General features: G+C 43.5%; 1 protein-coding gene across 5 annotated transcripts in view; it reads left to right on the forward strand.

Moving 5' to 3' along the window:
- Nucleotides 1–20836, forward strand: part of LOC119954114 (opioid-binding protein/cell adhesion molecule-like) — a 1170645-nt gene that overhangs the window by 1091468 nt on the left and 58341 nt on the right. For all 5 annotated transcript variants that reach the window (XM_038779012.1, XM_038779011.1, XM_038779013.1 and 2 more), the window contains 2 exons: nucleotides 4280–4400; nucleotides 13473–13624. In XM_038779012.1, coding sequence (XP_038634940.1) covers nucleotides 4280–4400; nucleotides 13473–13624 — 273 coding nt within the window. The remainder of the gene's footprint in view (nucleotides 1–4279; nucleotides 4401–13472; nucleotides 13625–20836) is intronic.

Genomic DNA, 20836 nt, shown 5'->3' on the forward strand with positions numbered 1-20836 from the left:
ATGAATTAACAGTTCTAAAGCAGCAAGGCTAAATGCCGGCATATGGAGCCTGATTACATTTGTGTTTGGAGCAGAAGAACGCTGATTATAAAGCTTACAGCTTCTCTTTTAATTCTTTATCGACATGACCTTTTTAACCATGCTACTTCATTAAAAAAGCAAACTCATTAGGAGTTTCTGATGGTGATTACAGTAGTCTGTTCAATCACTCAGGACTCTTATCTTTTTAATGGTGCTGCATTAGAAGAGTCATTGCAACAAGCTCAGATCTTCAAGCAGTCAACGCTGATTTCTTTTTTTATCTCGTATTCCCTGAAGTTCAGCTTCATTGAGCTGGCCCAATTGGAAAAAAATCTAAATTTCCAATTTGGCCCTCCTCGAATTTCAGTGAAGCAAGAAGTGAAGATAAACATTTGCCCATAAAATGTAGAATTCACACGCCTTCCTCCACTATTATCTTGAACTACGATGCTGATTAGTTGTGATATATTTGAGCAAAAAAAAAACACCAAAATCCTATCTTAATTATCCTATATATCTTACCACATACTTTTTAACCATTTAATACCAGATATTGTAAGAAAACACCTAAATGGATATTTTCTATGTTTGCGCTGACAATGATACGAACTCAAGCAATTGACTCAATTGTTTCCTTTGCAATACTATTGGCCCAGAAAAAGAACTTAGTTTGCATTTCCAATTTCAAGATTACTTGGAGGGTAGGTAACCGAGTGCAAGAGGCCAGTATGCATGTAGAGCAAGCAATTAGGAAAGCTGATAGAATGTTACCATTTATTGTGAGGGGAATTGAATACAAAAGGAAGGAGGAGGGTTTGCTTCAGTTATACAGCAAAGTATTGGTCTCCATATTTCGGACATGGGAGCGGTTGAGAGAAGGTTTCCTGGATTAGATGGGTCATCTTGTGATGAATTGTTGGACAGGCTAAGCCTGTATCCGCTTGAGTTTAGAAGAGTAAGAGCCAGCTTGATTGAACCATATACGATCTTGTGGAGTCTTGTGGATGTTTTCTTTCATGGGAGAATCTGGGGCCACCCTATTGAATGATGGAGCAGGCTCAAGGGGCCCCAGCACCTACACCTGCGCCTAATTCATGTGTTTGTAAATAATATGATCAAAATTTAGAATAAGGAAGCTCACTTGGAAATTCAAGCTATTCGATAAGTTTTTGAGTGTTTTTGAAGAGCATGGCTTGCATTCCTTTTCAGTAATCGCTGTGCACCAACAAGGCATCAGTATTCATTAAGAATAGCACAAATGCTTTTGAGCTTCAAACAAATTCTCTTCTTTCCTTTGCAATACCAAAGCCTAAAGGAGTAGACTGCCCTTTGAGGACCACCTCAAACAGAACTTTCCAGAGTCTGGAATATGATTTCCAGAGAAAATTTTTAGATTTGCATTGAGGCAAAAAATGATTGAAAGTAATTCAGCACCACATTGCGGCCATCAAGGAAAAAAAATATTTTAATTTACTATATGCTTAGGTTGCCATTTACCCTCTTTGAATGTAAAGTCTTTTTCTAAAGTTGTTTGGAGTTTTAACAGATTGCTATAAAGAAGGTCAATTACTTGGAACAAAAACCTTTTTGAAATTAGATCTGGGGCGGGATTCACTATTCCCCGATGTCGATTTTGTAATTGGCGATCGGGCAGAGGATCCCTTCCTTTGCCCGATCGAAATAGAGGGCGGCGCTTGTTTGACGCAGGTATCCTCCGCCCCCGTCGAAATGGCATCATCACGTTGCATGCTGCATGTCGTTGGGGCACTGTCAGCGTGCCAGCTGAAGGCCCGATGGGCTGAGTTCCCGATGAGCATGGTTGACGTATGGTCTCAGCGGTCGGGAACCCGGCGTGGCGGCTGCGGACTGTGTCCAGCACCGCCACAGTCAGGCAGGAGCCGTGCTGTTGGCTGGGGGGCTTCCAAGAGGGCTGAGGGGACTGGTGAGGGGGTGACCAAGAGGTGGCCAGGGGGGTCCGTGCACGACCGCCGCCATGTTTTACAGCACGACCGCTGTAGGCTGTTGCTGTGTGCATGCGCGGCCACGGACTCGGCCATTCACCAGCCGTTTTTGTTGTGGAAGCTGGGAGTTTTACGCGGCTGTTGGCCCCTCACCAGTCGCAGGATCGGTGAGTGACCGGCGCTGATTTCTTTGGTGTAAAATGCCACAGGTCCTCTGCAGTTAGGCTCAAAAACAGTGAATCCAGCCCCTGGTGTCTCCCCAGCTGTACGCTGCTCGGTGGTGGGCCGACACCAGCAGCGGGATTCTCCATTTGCTGCTGGCAGCAGGAGTCTCATTTCCCATTGCTGACCAATGCTATTTCCATCGTGGCCACCCCACGCCACCGGGAAAGCCGCAGACGGGGGGTGCGCTGCCGGTGGAAAGGAGAAGCACGCCAGCAGAGATTTCACTTGCTGATCTTTGGGACGTAATTCATTTTGAAATTTCCATCGATCTAAAGAAAACAAGTTGCAAAATATTTGGCACTTGACATATTTGCAAAGATTTAATTGCATGCTGGTTCTACACAAAATTGAATGTGTTCAGAAGCAATAAGTCCAGAAGCATCACTGGGCAACAGCTGGTGGCTCATACCAGATATTTTCATAATCTCTACAAGGTCAGAGCAAGTGCAGGCAAATAATGCTGAGGCATGTTGCAAAAGAAAACTATAGCCGTCCACCTTGTTTTTGCTTATCCAATTGTGTGAGATATCCTGAACGCGCTTCACCTCTGGTCAGACTGTTGCACGAAAAAGGGATTGAAATGCAGACTTCAAAAGTACAGGGCAATGTTCTGATAATCTTCCTCAGCACCAATTTTATTGCCGGGATCAACACAAAGGCAATCAAAACTTGGAGGAAAGGGAAGGTTCATAAGGAAAACCTATATAATTTATTCAATATGTTGAAATATATTGTATGGGAGAAAAACATTTACTGAAAACACTTGCACTATATAGAACATTGGGAAGTTCGGTCTATGTTAACCATGTGCTCAGTAAAATATTATGACCGCAATGCTTTGGAGAGCAGCATATTGAAATATGAATTGCAAGTTCCTTTCTCTGTCATTTGAATGGTTTGCCCTTTTAAAAAAAAACTAAAAGACACCTTGGTGAAAATAGCATATGGAACTTCAGAGCAGACTTCGTAGATCACGTCACTGATGGTGGTTTCTAGCCACTGAATCTCAATTTCAAATTGAGCTAAGTATCCATAATGAATTTTGGTTGTTCTATCATTTTATTGCTTGCCAGCTGCCGCGAACCTTAAAATTGTCCTGCCATCATCGATGGAAAGCTAATGCTGGGTTTCAAGGAATTAATACCTCAGCTTTTCAGAATAATCAATACAAAAACTGCGCTTACACTTCTCAAAAGTGTCCTTCAGCATTTCAGAGAAGAGTACCTCATTGGACCATATCTGCTACTTTCACTTTCTCACCTGACCGCACACTCCAGATGACTGGACGGGGCATTATCGAACCCATGCTCTTCACGTGCATGGGGCATTATTCAGCTGAAATAAGTCTCTGTTTCAACCAACCATTTTCATTGGCAGCTTTAATACAATGCAGTCATGATGATATAACATGTAGAGCGGGGTCCCCCTCCCCGCCATGCCTGTTTGCTTTTCTGGCAGTGGGGCCCGTCTCGCCACGGGCCGAATCTACTGGTTCCGCCGATGTCCGTATGACATTTCACACGTCTCGCCTGTGCCATTCCTGGGTGGGGTGGAGGGATGGGAGGCGTGCGTGGGAGCAGGATGGGGTTCCTTTCGGCGGAAGATCCCACTGGCATGAAGAGCCGGCAAATCCTGCCTGTAGTATATTAGCTCCAGTTTCCTGGTACATCAGATGTAGTGAATAGAACACAATGGCTGACAGGATACAAAAAATAAATAAATGTGTACAGCACCGACCCTAGAACAAGGGAAGTCAAGGTATTTATATTTCTTGGTTTTGATGGCAGCAGGACTGACAGTTTACCATTAACTGACTCCAGAAGAGATGTTTTTTCTGTCTTGACCACTAATTGAAACATTAATTAACTTTCCTCTTGATTGTTGGAAATCTTTATTAAAGACCATGTCTGGCACATTGGCATTCAAATAACATGTTAGCAATCTACGTGCTGTGCTGGTAGCAAAAGTAGATTCTCTGAGCCACCTTTGTTTTCTGATATGAAGTCATTGCTGATCAGTTGCTATTACAAAACAATATTAATGGATTTATCATTTTTGTTTTGGTTTGACAGACCCTCCATTCATACCTGATACAAAGAATGTCGGGGTAGCAGTTGGACGGGAGGGAATCCTCCAGTGTGAAGCTGCTGCCGTTCCACCACCAGATTTTGAATGGTACAAAGAAGATCGAAGGTACTGTCTGTCCTTTGCAGTGGATTCATTTTAGACATTTCCTCGGCAAAAATGACATGAGGGGTAGCACTTGTTTTGTTGTCACGGCGGTAGCACGTGCAGATGGCATGTTGATATGCTTCAAAGCTGTGAACATTGTGTCCTGGGTTTGTAAACAAATACTACAAGAAGGTGGGCACTCTCCCTGAACTGCTGATCTCAAAATGCTGTCAGATGGACAGTTCCACAATTACTCAGTGACAATGGAGACATGGCAATATACATCCAGGTCTTGGCCACTGCAACGGAAGTGGCTGAACAAAGATAGGAAATAATATTTGTCCATCTGAATTATTACATGAACCTGGTGTCCACCTTTTTGAAAGGAACAAAATATTAGGTTGAATTGATTCATCTCATGAAGACCTCGTGAGCCTCTTCTACCGTGATTGCTCACTGAAAAATCTGGGGGCTCATGTATCTTTCTAAATGGTTTAGGAAAAATTAAACTGATGAAGTATATGTAATAGTTGAGAGCAATAATTGATTTGGAATTCTATACAATAGAAGAAAACTTTCATGTTCAAAACAGTGCTTTGTTAACAAGTATCCGGTTGTACCATTCTTTTAAGTATTATGGCAGTATTTCTTTAACTGCTTCCATAGAATCCCTATGGGGATTCTCACCCCCAAAGTGTGTTCTTAGAATACAGGACTCTCCAAAGGATTAATCCCCTTCAGCAGTTGCTGCTGGTTATATAGCCTTTCTTTACACCAAAGGACAAAGCTGTTAATTTGAATAGTACATGGATAAATCACATGCTTGGTAATGTCTCTGCTGCTGAAGCATATGAAAAGCTATTGTAGTTGCTTAAAATGTCCAATTTCTGAAAGTCAACCTATTGGATAACAGTTTCTCAATATGTAGCTGCACAGCGCATTGAGGGATATCAAATAGCAGGAGCCTGAAAATCTGAACTTGCTTTGGGATTCCATTCTGTCCAATGTTGATCGGCAATATTATGGATGTAAATATCGGCAACTAAAGCACTGATTAACTCCCTTGGTAGTAGCAAGAGGATTACACATAACAGTATGGGTGTGGATAGTCGTAGGATTCTTTTCTAAATGTTCCTATTTTCCTGTATCCTGGAGACATGAACTACGGCCGTAGTACAGTTCCAGCTGCAAGCAACGCTCACGTAACTCGCTCAATTATATTTTTTTTTTTGCATGTGGCACGAGACCAGTGTCGGCATGATATTTGACTATGGCTTGTCTTACCAATGAGCTCAATTTCGTTTTCAAGGTTTGATTGAGGAAGAATGCATTTTTTAATGTTTTGTCTCCAGCTCAGCCCAAAGCTGTTCAAGCTGATTGAGAGCAGCTTGGATAACACAGGATAGAAATCAAACTAAGGACCTTTTGGTTTTGTACTATACGCATTCCTGTAATTTCACATTGGTAAAACCATTTTTGTTTTATAGTTCATGCCTTTTTTTTATATTTCCATAAGCATATTTGCATATCTCATCAGTTTCAATCTAACCAGCAACAATCACAACCCTCATCATTCGAACAGGACTGCAACAGCATACACGTCAGCTATGCTATCTTATTATTATTTAACAAATTACTTGAACCAGTTTTTCTCATCATGATGTAAATGTGGTTTTCATAAGACAATAGAGATGTCTCATTTTCCTGGTGCTGAATTTCCTGGCCTTCATGGGACAGATCAGCTCATGAGACCATGAATATGCTCTTCACGACTGGTTGGCACGTTCAAAACAGTAGATTTTAGTCATTTGTTACTAATGTTTCAGTTCCAAAGGCCATAGTTTGAGTGAGATTTTATTTCCCCAACATCAAGCATTTATGGAGCTAGAGGTTTAGAGATGGTCTTGCACCTGCTTAAGATTCCCACAAATGAGACACTCCACTGAGTGTGGATTTCCGCCATCCCTCTGCTAAACTCCACCCCCGCCCATTTTATAATTGAGAAACTGAGACGCATATATATCTCTACACTTGGATCCTTTGTGGCTTAATTAGCTTCCCAATTGCACCAGGAGGAGGAGATGCATTCACTGTCATAAGATGGGCGGCTAATCTCCGTCGACAATCTTCAGCCCGAAGTGCCGAGTGGATGTTCCATCTCGATCAGTGTTTTTCAAACTTTTCCCCAGGTCCCATTTTTGCCAATCAGCCAACTTTCGCAACACACCATTTTTTGTTTACCTTTAATGCGGCAGGTGAGCTTGCTTCATCTTCACAATCTCGTTCCAATCAGATTCACAGTAAGAGACGGCAATGCATATGTCAGATGAAAAATTCAGCCAGTTCCTTTGTGCTAAATTCATCTTTGTGAGGACGGAAAATCCAACCTCGCATGTGAAGGTTGTGGTGTAGGGCAATAACAACAGAATGCTTGTTTTACTCAACTCTGGCTATTCCTCGGAGACACGACTCCAGAATGCTGACCGTCTCGGGGCTTGTGGAATGTTTTTAGTGTGCTGTCACAGGTGAGGTGAGGAGTTCAGACTCTTAATGCTGAGTTACTAATTAAGTCTGGGATCTTAAACCTAAAAGGATTTTCACCCATATCTTCTCTTTCAAAATCTGAAACTTCTCCTCTGGAAAGTCGTGACAAAATTGTTGATCAGCCTAGCCAGATGCGACTGAATAAAGCTTGCTAGTCTATTGACAGTTCCTTGGCTAACACTTTACTTGGATGTGTCAGCAGTGTGGGGAACATTTAGTAGTTTTGGCTTTGTACTTGTACTTGCCAAACTTTCAATGACTTTTGGAAAACATCTTGATCTTCACAGTGCTGAAAGCAATCATCATGCTTCCCTTCCAATTTGTGATTCAGTTCACTTGGAATTGAAAAGATGTCTGCAAGCTAAGACATAGTTAGCATCCAAATCTCATGTACCAGTACTTCCCTGCATATAACACACATGGCGGGATTCTCAGGACCCCCCCCCCCCCCCCCCCCCCCCCCCGGCCGGGTCGGAGAATCGCCGGAGGGGGCCAGCGTGAATCCTACCCCGCCGGCTGCCGAATTCTTCGGCGCCGGGGACTTGGCGGAGGTGGGAATTGCGCCGGTCGGCAGCCACTGGCAGCACCCTCCCCCCCCCCCACCCCTCCGCGATTCCTGCATGGGTGTCCTTTGGGTGCTCTGGTTTCCTCCCACAGTCCAAAGATATGAAGGTTAGGTGAATTTGCCATGCTTATTTGCCCCTTAGTGTTCAGGCATCTGTAGGTTAGATTAAGGGGTTATTAGTATAGGGCATGGAAGTGGGCTTAGGTGGAGTGTTATTCCAGAGTCTTGGAGCAAGGGGCTAAATGGCCCCTTTCTGCACTATAGGGACTCCATGATTCTAAGTGACAGGTAATGAAAAGTAGCATAGCGGTTAGCACTGTTGCTGCACAGTTCCAGCGACCCGGGTTTGATTCCCGGCTCAGGTCACTGTCTTTGCGGAGTCTGCACGTTTTCGCTGTGTTTGCGTGGGTTTCCTCCGGGTGCTCCGGTTATTTCCCACAAGTCCCAAAAGACTTGCTTGTTAGGTGAATTGGACATTCTGATTTCTCCCCCAGTGTGAAAAAAATCCCCCATAATGTGGCGACTGGGGGATTTTCTTGGTAACTTCATTGCAGTGTTAATGTACACTGATTTGTTACATTAATAAAAGTTATTAATTATTAACATCTCCATTAAAAGAGAATCTAACAATCGTCCCTTGTTATTTAATGGCATTACCATCCTGAATCCCACCTATCAACATCTTGGGGGTTACCATTGACCAGAAGCTCAACTTGATTGGCTCATTTAAATATTGTGGCTACACGAGCAGGTCAGAGACTGCAGCGAGTAACTCACCTGCTGACTTCCTAAAGCCTGTCCATCATCTACAAGACACAGGTCTTGAGTGTGATGGAATACTCTCCACTTGCCTGAATGAGTGCAGCCCCAACAACATTGGAGAAGCTTGATGCCTTCAAGGACAAAGTAACTCACTTGATTGGCACACCATCCACAAACATGCACTCCCTCCACTGCCGAAGCACAAGTGTTAGCAGTGTGTCCAGTCTACAAGACTCACTGCAGGAACTCAGCAAGGCTCCTTCGATACTTTTCGGTACCTTTCAAACCCATGACTGCAACCACCGAGAAGGTCAAGGACAGCAGACGCATGGGAACTGGGTCAAAATCCTGGAGCTCCCTCCCAAACAGCACTGCAGGCCCATCTACACCACATGGACTGCAGCGGTTCAAGAAGGCAGCTCACCACCTCCTTCTCGGGGACAATTAGGGATGGGCAATAAATACTGGCCAGCATCCACATCCCTTGAATTAGTGAAAAATGTAAACACTGGTTACAAGAGCTGATCAGATGCTGGGAATTCAGTGGCAAGTAATTCAACCCTTGACTGTCCACCATCTGCAAGACACGAGACAGGAAGTGATAAAATATTTTCCTCTTCCCTGCCGATGGCTGCTGCTCCATCAACACTCTTGAAGCTTGAGACCACCCAGGTCACAGAAGCCTACTTGATTTGAACACCATTCACCACCTCCAACATCTGCTCCCTGCACCACAGTGACAGCAGTATGTACCATCCACAAGGCACACTGCAGCAACTCACCAAGACTCCTTCCCCCAGCAGATATATGAGACCACCACCACCTGAAAGTTCTCCAAGCCACTCACCATCCTGACTTGGAAATATATTGCCTTTGTTTCACTGTCGCTGGGTAAAAATCCTGCAACTCTCTCCCTAACTGCACTGTGACAGTACCTACACCAGATGGGGTGCAGCGGTTCAAGATGGTACTCACCTCCTCCCAGGAAAATTATGGATGGGTAATAAAAATGCTGGATGAGCCAGCGACGCTCACGTCTTTTGAAAGTATAAAATAAATGTTCATAGAAAAATGGACGTATATCCACGAGGCCTGAGTTTCTCAATCACCACTGAGCTATTGGCAGAAATGTAAGCTGACTGGACCAACAGAGCTCAGAGATATCCACCAGGATACTACCAGCAGTTGCAGAATTTTTTATTCATTTCAAATTTAATACATGCTGAAGTTTACCACAAGTCAGCAAATGGTGGATTGCTACCTGGTACTATGATGATGAAATTTACTTTGAAAAAATGGGACGATTTGAAAAAGGATATTTGTCAAACAACAGGACAACAAGAATCTACATTAATCCCAACAGGGCCAAATTACCTTGTTCTTGAATAATTCCAGCACATCCAATTCATGTTGAGAAATAATTTCAGATTTTCTTACCGAGCGTAATTGCAGGAAAGCGAATTTTCGCAAACCAACAGATTTTGTGAATCAAGATTACCACTGGCCTTTTATCTCAGCTTGTAAGGGGGTGACATTCATGGATGCATTTTAACCTGCTGAAAAATGTCAGCAAATACTAAATTGTAAAAATTGTCACACCTAACACTTCATTGCACAAGAGGAAACTTCGAGGCTCCAGGAATTTAAGTGATCTCTGTATAATAAAGATCAAACTCACATCCACATTCTGCCATACAGACATTTCCACTGTTTTCTTTCAGCTGACATGTCCAAAGAACGCCAGGAAAAGAGACATCTTTATTGCCTTCTGTGGAAAATTTGAGAAACACAAGGACTGTGTACTTTGTTAAATTATTTTCATTTCCTGAACTAGCATATTTGGCCTGCATGCTGTTGTATTCCTGTTAGGACAGTGATTGTTTCTGGCTAGATTGAAACTGTTACAATATGGAAATAAAAAGAGGTATTCACCACAAAAAAAGTTATTGATATAAAATTACAGGAATGTGTGTAGCATGCTTTGTTACCCTTAAGCCTAATACGCAAATAGTTGGGTATTCGTGGATGTTAATGTGTGATGGTGGACAAAGATTAGATTAGCTCAGAATTTAAAGGTTTCTGTAGGTGCGTGAAGAGAAAAAGATTGGCAAAGCCAAATGTAGCTCCCTCACAGTTTGAAACAGGGGAATGTATAATAGGGGACAAAGAAATGGCTGAGTAACGAAACACATACTTTGGTTCTGTCTTCACAAATGAGGACACAAATCAAATGCCAGAAATGTCAGGGAACGCAGGGTTCAGTGCAGAGGGAGGAACTAAAGGAGATCGATATTAGTAGAGAAATGTTATTGGGGAAATTGATGGAATTGAAGGCGGATAAATCCCCAGGGCCTGATAATTTGCATCCCAGAGTACTTCAGGAAGTGTCTCTAGAAATAGTGATTATCTACCAGGATTCTATAGATTCTGGAACAGTTCCTGCAGATTGGAGGGTAGCTATCTGGGGTTAGATATGAAGACTAAGTGTAATTCCACTATTTAAAAAAGGAGGTCGAAAGAAAGCTAGGGAATTTCGACCAGAAAGCCTGACATCAGTACTGGGAAAAGTTCTAGAATCCGTGGTCGAAGATTTTATAGCAGACTTAGAAAACAATGGCAGGATCGGACAGAGTCGGCATGGATTTATGAAAGGGAATCATGCTTGCAAATCTACTGGAATTCTTCAAGGATGTAACTTGTAAAGTTGACAAGGGGGGAGCCAGTGGATATGGTGGGTGGGATTTTCCAGTTGCCGACACGAAAATCGTGTTCGGCAAGGCCGTTTGCGCCGAAATTGGGGGCGGTGCCACTTTTGCAATGCTCCGCTCCCTTGAGTACACCGCATGCCATCAGGACGGCCTCTTGATGTCACCTGAAGCCCTCCCCCGATGCTCCGCCCCTGATCGGCCGAGTTCCCGACAGCGTGGAACACTTGTCCTTTTTCTTTCCTGAACACAACGTGGCGCCTATGGACTGAGTTCAGCGCCGCCACAGTCAAGGAGGGGGTGGGGCGTTCCACGGGTAGGGGGGTCTTTGGCGGGGCGGGGGCCGGGTGCACTGGTGGGAGTTTTCTGGCGGTGGCAAGGCAGACGGATGATCGGTGCAGCTGTTGCGCCATTTGTACGGGCAGAAAACGTCACTATTCCCAAGCCAGCGTCAGCACTTGGTCTTCAAATCGGAGAATGCAGCCCGGTATATTTGGACTTTCAGAAGGCCCACAGAAGATATCAGTGTGTAAAATTAAAGCACATGGGTTCAGGGGTACTGTATCAAGATGGATAGAGAACTGGTTAGCCGACAGGAAACAAAGAGTTGGAATTAACGGGTCTTTTTCAAAATGGCAGGCAATGACTACTGGGGTACTGCAGGGATTGGTGCTAGGATCCCAGATAGTCACAATATATATTAATGATTTAGATGAGGGAACAAAATGTCATATCTCCAAATTTACAGGTGACACCAGGTTGGGCTGGAGGATGAGCTGTGAGGCGGATGCAGAGATCCTTCAGTGTGATTTGGACAAGTGGGCTAATGAATGGCAGATGCAGTATAATTTGGAGAAATGTAAGGTTATCCACCTTGGGAGCAAAACTGAGAAGGCAGACTATTATCTGAATGGCCATCTATTCGGAGACGGGAATGTGCAACTAGACCTGGGTGTCCTCGAGCACCAGTCACTGAAGGTAAGCATGCAAGTTCAGCAGGCGGTAAAGAAGGCAAATGGTATGTTGGCCTTCATAGCAAGAGGATTTGAGTATAGGAGCAGGGATGTCTTGCTGCAATTATACAGGGTCTTGAGGCCACATCTGGAATATTGTATGCAGTTTTGGTCTCTTTATCTGAGGAAGGATATTCTTGCTCTAGAGGTATGCAGCGAAGTTTTACCAGACTGATTCCTGGGATGGTGGTACTGACGTATGAGGCGAGATTGAATCAGTTAGGATTGTATTCACTGGAGTTCAGAAGGATGAGGGAAGATCTCACAGAACCCTATAAAATTCTAACAGGACAATACATGGTAGATGCAGGAAGGATGGTTTGTGTGTCCAACATCAGGCGTCTCAGTCTGAGGATACGGGGTAGACCATTTAGGTCAGAGATGAGGAGAAATCTCTTCACTCAGAGTATTCAGCCTATGGAATTCATTCCCACAAGAAGTTGTTGAAGCCAAATTTTATGTTTTCAAGAAGCGGTTACTTATAGCACTTGGGTCGAAGGGCATCAAAAGGTATGGAGAAAAAGCAGGATTAGGCTATCGAATTAGATTATCAGCCATGATCATGGTGAATGGCGGATCAGGAATGAAGAGCCACATGGCCTCCTCCTACTCCTGTTTTCTATGTTTCTAATACCTCAGCCAGATTTTAAGAGTAATACGGTGGTATAGATATGTTGGTGTAAAAAGTAAAACTCTTAAATTAGGAGCCGAGAATTCTAACCAAACTAGATACTGCTTAACCATGCTTGGCCTATCCTTGGTGTGAAAATAGACTGCTCTCTCTTTTAAATAAAGTGAGCAGTGCTTTGTATTTGATGAACTTCGCTCCATTCTCTGTCATTCAGGCTTCCACTTGCTCTCTGACTGGCTGCTGCCAATCCATCATGCCTAAATTCCTCAAAGCAGGAAGAGCCATATCATCCCAATAACTCTGGCTGGTCCTTTTTATGGTATATTGACTTCACTTGAAGAAACCAAAATCCAAGAGCAAATATCACCACTTAACTGGTTTGAAAAAGAAAATTGGGGAGTAAGAAACGATGAACAAATTAAAGCATCTGAGCTAAGGCCACTCAAGGCATTTGATTCGTGCTCTCAAAACTGGGTTGAAAACCTTATGTCTTGGCAATACAAAAAGGCTAAATTATTTGGTGCACAACAAACTTGTATACTAAAGTGCTGTGCCTTTTACACTCTTGAGGTTTTGCGATTCCAGTTCAAATAGCTTTGGTTGCTTTGAGAATTCAAACTAATGTTCTTAATTTAAAGTGGTTAAACAAATGTGCCAGGAAAATGCTATTTTAATATAAGGTTCTTAAAAATCCTGAACAGAGGCACTGGTTGCTGTATTTTCAATCCCATGTTCCAATTCAAGACCACTTGGTTGATTTCATTCCATTAACTATAATGCAGAGGTTAAGGAAATTAATCACAAAGGACTGCAATAATATAGGTTAGGCATATTGGAAAAGTCAAATTAAATCATTCATTTTGTACTTTTCAGGCTTCTTAATGGACTCCATGGTATTCAAATCAAGAGCAACGAGGACAGGTCCGTGCTTACATTTTTTAATGTCTCTGAAGAGGATTATGGAAACTATACCTGTGTGGCAGTGAACAAACTTGGCATCTCAAACACAAGTGTCCTCCTTTTTGGTAGGTAGCTGCTGGAAAACTTGGTTATCATGTAGGATCTTTGACTTTTGAACCGTCAATTTCAGAGTGCAGTCTTAGACCACAGTGGAACTGGTTTTAATTACGAGGAAAGGGACACTAACACTTCAGCCCAAATAGAGGATATCCCTCACCCCTCACACTTGTCGAACAGGAATTGAGGGGGAAGTAGTTTCCTCACAAGTACCCTGGTAACCTGATCGGAACTGCGCTGTTCAGATATTACAGTGGCATTTTCTTCCTCTAAAAACAGTTGCTATCTCTTGTGGGGATATTAGTAGCCTTCTTTTTCAGGAATGGAATGATTTTCAATGAAATTTACTCCTGGATGTTAAACTTTTGTTGGATAAGCTCATAAATGGAACAATTAATTGCATTTTTACAGAGGAGCACTTCATGAAATGCACTTTAAATCTAATTTAGCTCCAGTTCAACCATGCCTGCAGAGATGAAGAGTTAGTGATTCTAATGTATTGTATTTAACCAAATTGTTTTATATATTCTTTTACAGGATGACTTGTTTTTAATGAAATTTGAACAAAATGCTATTCTTCTCACTGCATGGGAGAGCTTTATGAAGTATACACAAGCTGTTAATTATCTCACTGCTTTATCCTAATACAGTATAAGGAACCAACCTTTGATAAATGGAAAAAATTCCTGAAATGGTGCAGGCTGCTCCGTAATTGTGCCCATTGTTATTTTATCCTCACGATCGTTTAGTCCTTTGGGAAGTTGAATTCTGATGTTCCTGTTAGTTCCACGACTGGGTTTTTCCGTCCCACTGTAAAATGTACATGTTAATGCTCTTGCTATTCTTTGTAATTTTTTTTTTTAAGTGTTCTGAATTTTGATCAATATTACACAGGTCCCTTACATCCAACTGGGATATTAGATTTGAAAGACAATTAAGAAAAACCTTTTGAATTCAATAATATTCAGGCCAACTTGACTGCAAGAAAGGCTCCAGCATCTTTCAAATCATTTCAGTTCAACGCCTATTGAAGGGGCAATTTAGGATCACTTTTAATGTTCTACCTCTTTCACCCCAGATCAGAAAGTTAGCCTCCTGAATGCATGTCTCTATGTGTGATGGAATGCAATTGCTGATTTGGTTCATTAAAGTCAAAGTATTCACTTAAGCCCTGAACCTATTGATAAATACCTTGACCTGGTTGAGGAAATTGAAAAATAATTACCTTTATTTTGATTTAAAAATCAGTATCTCAAACAAAATGTCCATTAAAGGCTGAAATGTTAATCGCCTGTGAGATATGATCCACAGGATCAACACTCAGAAGAACACATTCGTTGTGAATACAGATCCAATTTCACACAAGCTGAGTCTATGCGGACAAGCTTGCAAAATCCAATCTTTTAAATTAGCACCTAAGGCAATTTCTTTTTCGATGCTGATTTTTTTTTAAAAAAAAGAACTTTTTTTTGTTCCTCACGTAATTCATGCTTGCCGGCACTGACCTCCATTGAAATAATTTACTGAGCAGCCGTATTTTTATTCCTGATTCATTTCCAGATTATTTCTCATGTTGGCAAACTACTGGGCACAGCGGGTGACATTTGACAAATTGCCCCAATTCAGCATGTGACCTGTCTACATGCAATGCAGTCACAATAGCCGTGTTGTTTAATCTACTGTCTGACCTTATTCCAGGATGCAGGCCCAACACGGTGGCTCATCCCAAGGCAAAGTTCCTTGATGAAACAGTATAATAACGTTTTAATTCAAAAGGCTTTTTTATTAATAAACTCTCCTTGATTGAAATACCAAACTTGATGTTGAATACGTGATCAACTGTAAAGTCTTCGTTGCTTATCCTGCACAATGTTGTCAACGACACCAGACTGTGGGAGTAATTTTGTTGTGTTCTATTTGAAAATGAGAATCTGCTGCACAGCAAGTCTGCTGGCAAAAAAAGTAGTCAACATATGGTCCTTTAAAGTGTGTTATTGCACAATGAACCTCAGGATCTTGATTGTCCTTGGGTCCCAGGAATGGAAATTTTAAGCAATCATGTTTAAGTTTGATGAGGGAATAAATAAGATTGTCTTTGGTTCACTTGTTCCAGTTGATGAAATTCAGAATTTTAATTAGTACAGAATCATTATGCAAATGTATTAATAATTGTACATTTATATAAAAGTATAGGCAGGATCTAAAAGGTTAGTGCTTGAGGACCAAAAACTTAACTCCAGATTCCACTTTTCATAACTACGAATGGTAATTTCTGTGGTTTTTGATCCCCAAATTGTGGATTTTTCATCTGCACAAACATGTTTCCAGATTAAGGGAGAAGTCTTCTGGCTGTTCACGCCGGTGGGATTTTCTGATCCCAGCAGCGTGGAGTGGATTCAATAGGAAATCCCGTGGACAGCAGCGGGACCAGGAGGTATTGCCATCGAGAGGCATGTTGCCGGGAGGCCAGAGAATTTCGCCCCAAGTACTTCATATTTTCTGAGAACAACCATTTATTTGTTCGGAGAGACTTAGCAGTTTTCTGTTAGTGTCGAGGATGTCACAGTCTTTGGAACTGACTCAAACAATACAGTAGGATAAGAGCTGCCCATTTTGTCGTATCATAGATACATAGAAGATAGGAGCAGAAGGAGACCTTTTGGCCCTTTAAGCCTTCTCCACCATTCATCACGATCATGGCTGATCATCCAGCTCAATAGCCTAATCCTGCTTTCTCCCCACAGTCTTTGATCCCATTCTCTCCAAGTGCTATATCTAGCCGCCTCTTGATCCTTGTTATTTGGATTGGATGTTGATTTCACCTGATATCTATTCTCCAGTTGTACAGTCAAAATGCCCCACATTTCAGAGATGAGCACATCCAACTATGCCACAGCCAAGATTTGAAGCAATGGCGGATTTGTAAAAAAATAAATAGTTTTGAATTATGCCTTCACTTAAGGATGCTAACGCTACCCATCCAAATTTAACAATTAATTATTTTCCATAAAAATGCATTTTTTTCTGTTTCCAACATGAAGCCTCCCAGACTTTGGTTGGGGAACATTTAGCTTGAAAGCAAAATTAGCTCTCCTTGTTTTTTTTTACATCAGGGAAACAATTTAAACAACTGTTAACATTAATCTTGCTGAATTTCCATTACTATTCCCCTAAAGTGATGGCAGGAGACAAATGAGTTCTTGTGAAGATGCTACATCAGTGATTTTCAAAACTGATTTGCTCTTTCCTTGAACTTTTCTCAGCATCTCGCCAGCATTCCAATTCTGGAACAATTATAGTTCGTAAAATCAGGAGTTGGGTAATCCCAATGTCGAGATTTCCCCATTGTTCCTGCTGAACATCAGCTCCTTTGGATTTTAATTGTCCTCTCTATCTCACATACTTGGATTTCTGCACACTGGATGATATTTACTGAATAACATGAGGCTCTCTTTAAAAACCTGAAGAGTTGGTAACTCGCATAACGGTGCCCCATCTTAATTTTCAACTCTTCAGATGAAGCAGCTCAGTATTCAGGGCCAGGATTTTTGGTTTACTATTACATATGGGACCTAGATGTTCATCATAAGACTGTAAGATATGGGAGCAAAATTAGGACATACGGCCCATCGAGTCTGCTCTGCCATTCGATCATTTAGATTTAGATTTATTGTCATGTGCACCGAGGTACAATAAAAAGTGTTGTTCTGCAAACAGTCCAGGCAGATCGTTCCATACATGAAAACATAGGACATATGACAAATACACAATGTAAATACATAGACATATATATCGATGAAGCATAAGGAGTGTAGTGCTACACAGTCGAGAAGATGCATGGAGAAATTAGTTCAGTCCATAAGAGGGTCACTCAGGGGTCTGGTAACAGTGGTGAAAGAAGCTGTTTTTGCATCTGTTGGTGTGTGTTCTCAGACTTTGGTATTTTCTGCCCACTGGAAGAGGTTGAATGAGAGAATAACCCGGGTGGGGGGGGTCTTTGATCATGCTGCCCGCTTTGCCAAGGCACCGGGAGGTATAGACAGAGTTAATGGACTGGGCTGTGTTAACGACTCTCCGTCATTTCTTACGATCTTGGAGCAAGCAGTTTCCATACCAAGCTGTGATGCAGCCAGATAGGATGCTTTCTATGGTACATCTGTAAAAATTGGTAAGAGCCAATGTGGACATGCCGAATTTGCTAAGTTTCCTGAGGAAGCATAGGCGCTGTTGTGCTTTCTTGGTCACAGCGTCAACATGGGGGGCCAGGACAGATTGTTCATGATGTGTACACCTAGAAATTTGAAGCTGTGAACCATCACTACCTTGGCACTATTGATGCAGACAGTGGTGTGTACGATTCTTCACTTCCTGAAGTCAATGATAAGCTCCTTCGTTTTTGCTGACATTGAGGGAGAGTTGTACCACGCTCTCCCTCCTGTACTCTAACTTATTGTTGTTTGAGTTCCGCCCCACTCCGGTCGTTTCATCAGCAAACTTGTGGATGGAGTTGGAGCTGAATTTAGCCACACAATCATGCGTGTATAAGGAAGATAGCAGGGGGCTCAATACGCAGCCTTACAGGACCCCGGTGTTGAGGACTATCATGGAGGAGGTGTTGTTATTTATCCTTACTGATTGTGGTATATGGGTCAGGAAGTCGAGGATCTAGTTGCAGAGGGAGCAGCAAAGTCCTAGATTTTGGAGTTTTGATATGAGTTTGACTGGGTTTATGGTGTTTAAGGCGGAGCAATTTCAATGAATAGGGGTCTGATGTAGGACCTTTATTGTCGAGATTTTCCAGGGATGAGTATAGGGCCAGCAAGATAGCGAATTGCAGTGGTCAGGTCATTCTGGGAGTATGGAGTTGATGTGTCCCATGATTAACCGCTCGAAGCATGGCTGATATGTTCCTCATCCCCATTCTTCTGCCTTCTGCCCATAATCCCTGACCCGAACCCCTTGTTAATCAAGAACTCCAGATTTGTGCTTGAGGTGCTGTTATCTACAGGACTACAGACCAAGAGCTGGAAGGTGGAATTAGACAGAATAGTTCTTTCTTAGAACATAAGAACTAAGAGCAGGAGTCAGCACTGTAGCCTCTTGAGCCTGGCCCATTTTCAAAACGATCGTGGCCGATTTCATCATGGCCTCAAGTCCGTTATCTGCCCGTTTTCTGTAACCATTGAAGCCATTACTAATTAAAAATCTGTCTAACTCCCCCTTAAATCGACTCACTGTCAGGGCAGCATGGTGGCAAAGTGTTTCGCACTGCTGTCTCATGGCACCAAGGACCCTGGTTCAATCCCGGCCCCGGGTCATTGTCCATGTGGAATTTGCACATTCTCCCCATGCCTGCGTGGGTCTCACCCCCCCACAACCAAAGATATGCAGGGTAGGTTGATTGGCCATGATAAATTGCCATTCAGTTGGAAAAATTATACATTTTGTTTTTTTTTTAAATATTTTTATTGAAGTATTTGTAAAATTTTGTAACAAAAACAGAAAGAAAAAAAATAGTAAACATTAAACATTAACATGGTGCAAAAATAGATATTTCCCCAAACAGCTCTGTCTTCACAGACCACCTAAAATAACATAAATACAACACTTACCCACCCCCCCCCCCCACCCCCCTCGGAAAGCTGCTACTGCCGACATTTTCAATTTCTCCAAGAAAGTCGACGAACGACTGCCACCTCCGGGACTGTCTTGGCGGCCGTTGGGGTACTCCACGTAGGCGAACTGCGGGTTCGCATGGAATAGCTGTAACCCTCTCAACCAACGGGTCCGCCTTGTGGAGCCGCACGAGCTTGCGGAGGAGAATAGGTCCTGGAGCTGCCAGCCACGTTGGAAGCGAAACCCCGGAGGTGGACTTCCTGGGGAAGGCAAAGAGACGTTCATGGGGGGTTTTCATTAGTCGCAGTGCAAAGGAGCGACCGAATGGAGTGAAGGGCGTCAGGGAGGACCTCTTGCCAGTGGGATGCCGGGAGATTCTTGGACATAGGGCCAGCTGGACGGCCTTCCAGACCGTCCCATTCTCCCGATCCACCTGCCCGTTTCCCCGGGATTGTAGCTGGTCGTCCTGCTCGAGGAGATGCCCTTGCTGAGCAGGTACTGGCGCAGCTCATCGCTCAAAAATGAGGATCCCCGGTCGTTGTGGATGTAGGCGGGGAAACCGAACAGAGCGAAGATGGTGTTGAGGGCTTTGATGGTGGTGGCAGATGTCATATCGGGGCATAGGACGATGAAGGGGAATCTGGAGTATTCGTCGACCACGTTAAAAAAGTACATGTTTCGGTCGGTGGAGGGGAGGGGCCCTTTGAAATCCACTCTGAGGCGTTCAAAGGGGCGGGAGACCTTCACTAGGTGCGCTCGGTCTGGCCGGTAGAAGGCGGTTTGCACTCCGCGCAGACCTGGCAGTCTCCAGTGATAACCCTGGCCTCCTCAATGGAGTAGGGCAGATTGTGTGCCTTTATAAAGTGAAAAATCCGGGTGACCCCTGGGTGACAGAGATCGTCGTGTAGGGTCCGGAGTCGGTCCACTTGTGTGCTGGCACATGTGCCTCGGGATAGGGCATCAGGGGGCTCGTTAAGCTTGCCGAGGCAATACAAAATGTTGTATTTGTAGGTGGGGAGCTCGATCCTCCACCTCAAGATCTTATCATTTTTGATCTTGCCCCACTGTGTGTTGAACATGAAGGCAACCGACCATTGGTCAGTGAGGAGAGTGAATCTCCTGCCGGCCAGGTAATGCCTCCAATGTTGCACAGCTTCAACGAAGGCTTGGGCCTCCTTCTTGATGGAGGAGTGCCGAATTTCAGAGGCATGGAGGGTGCGTGAAAAGAATGCCACGGGCCTTCCTGCCTGGTTGAGGGTGGCGGCCAGAGCGACGTCTGATGCATCACTCTCGACGTGGAAGGGGAGCGTCTCGTCGACCGCATGCGATGTCGGCCTTGATATGGTTGAAGGCCTGGTGAGCCTCGGCCAGGCTCAGAGGCACAGAAGCTCAGTGGGAAAACGGTGGAATGAATGAGTGGGCGGGCCTTGTCTGCATAGTTAGGGACTCACTGGGCATAGTACGAGAAGAACCCCAGGCATCGTTTGAGGGCCTTGGGGCAGTGGGGAAAGGGGAGTTCCATGAGGGGGCGCATGCGATCGGGGTCGGGCCCTTGAACTCCATTTTGAACCAAATAGCCGAGGATGGCTAAGCGGTTAGTGCTG

The sequence above is a fragment of the Scyliorhinus canicula genome, chromosome 19, assembly GCF_902713615.1.
Source record: "Scyliorhinus canicula chromosome 19, sScyCan1.1, whole genome shotgun sequence".
Lineage (NCBI taxonomy): Eukaryota > Metazoa > Chordata > Chondrichthyes > Carcharhiniformes > Scyliorhinidae > Scyliorhinus > Scyliorhinus canicula.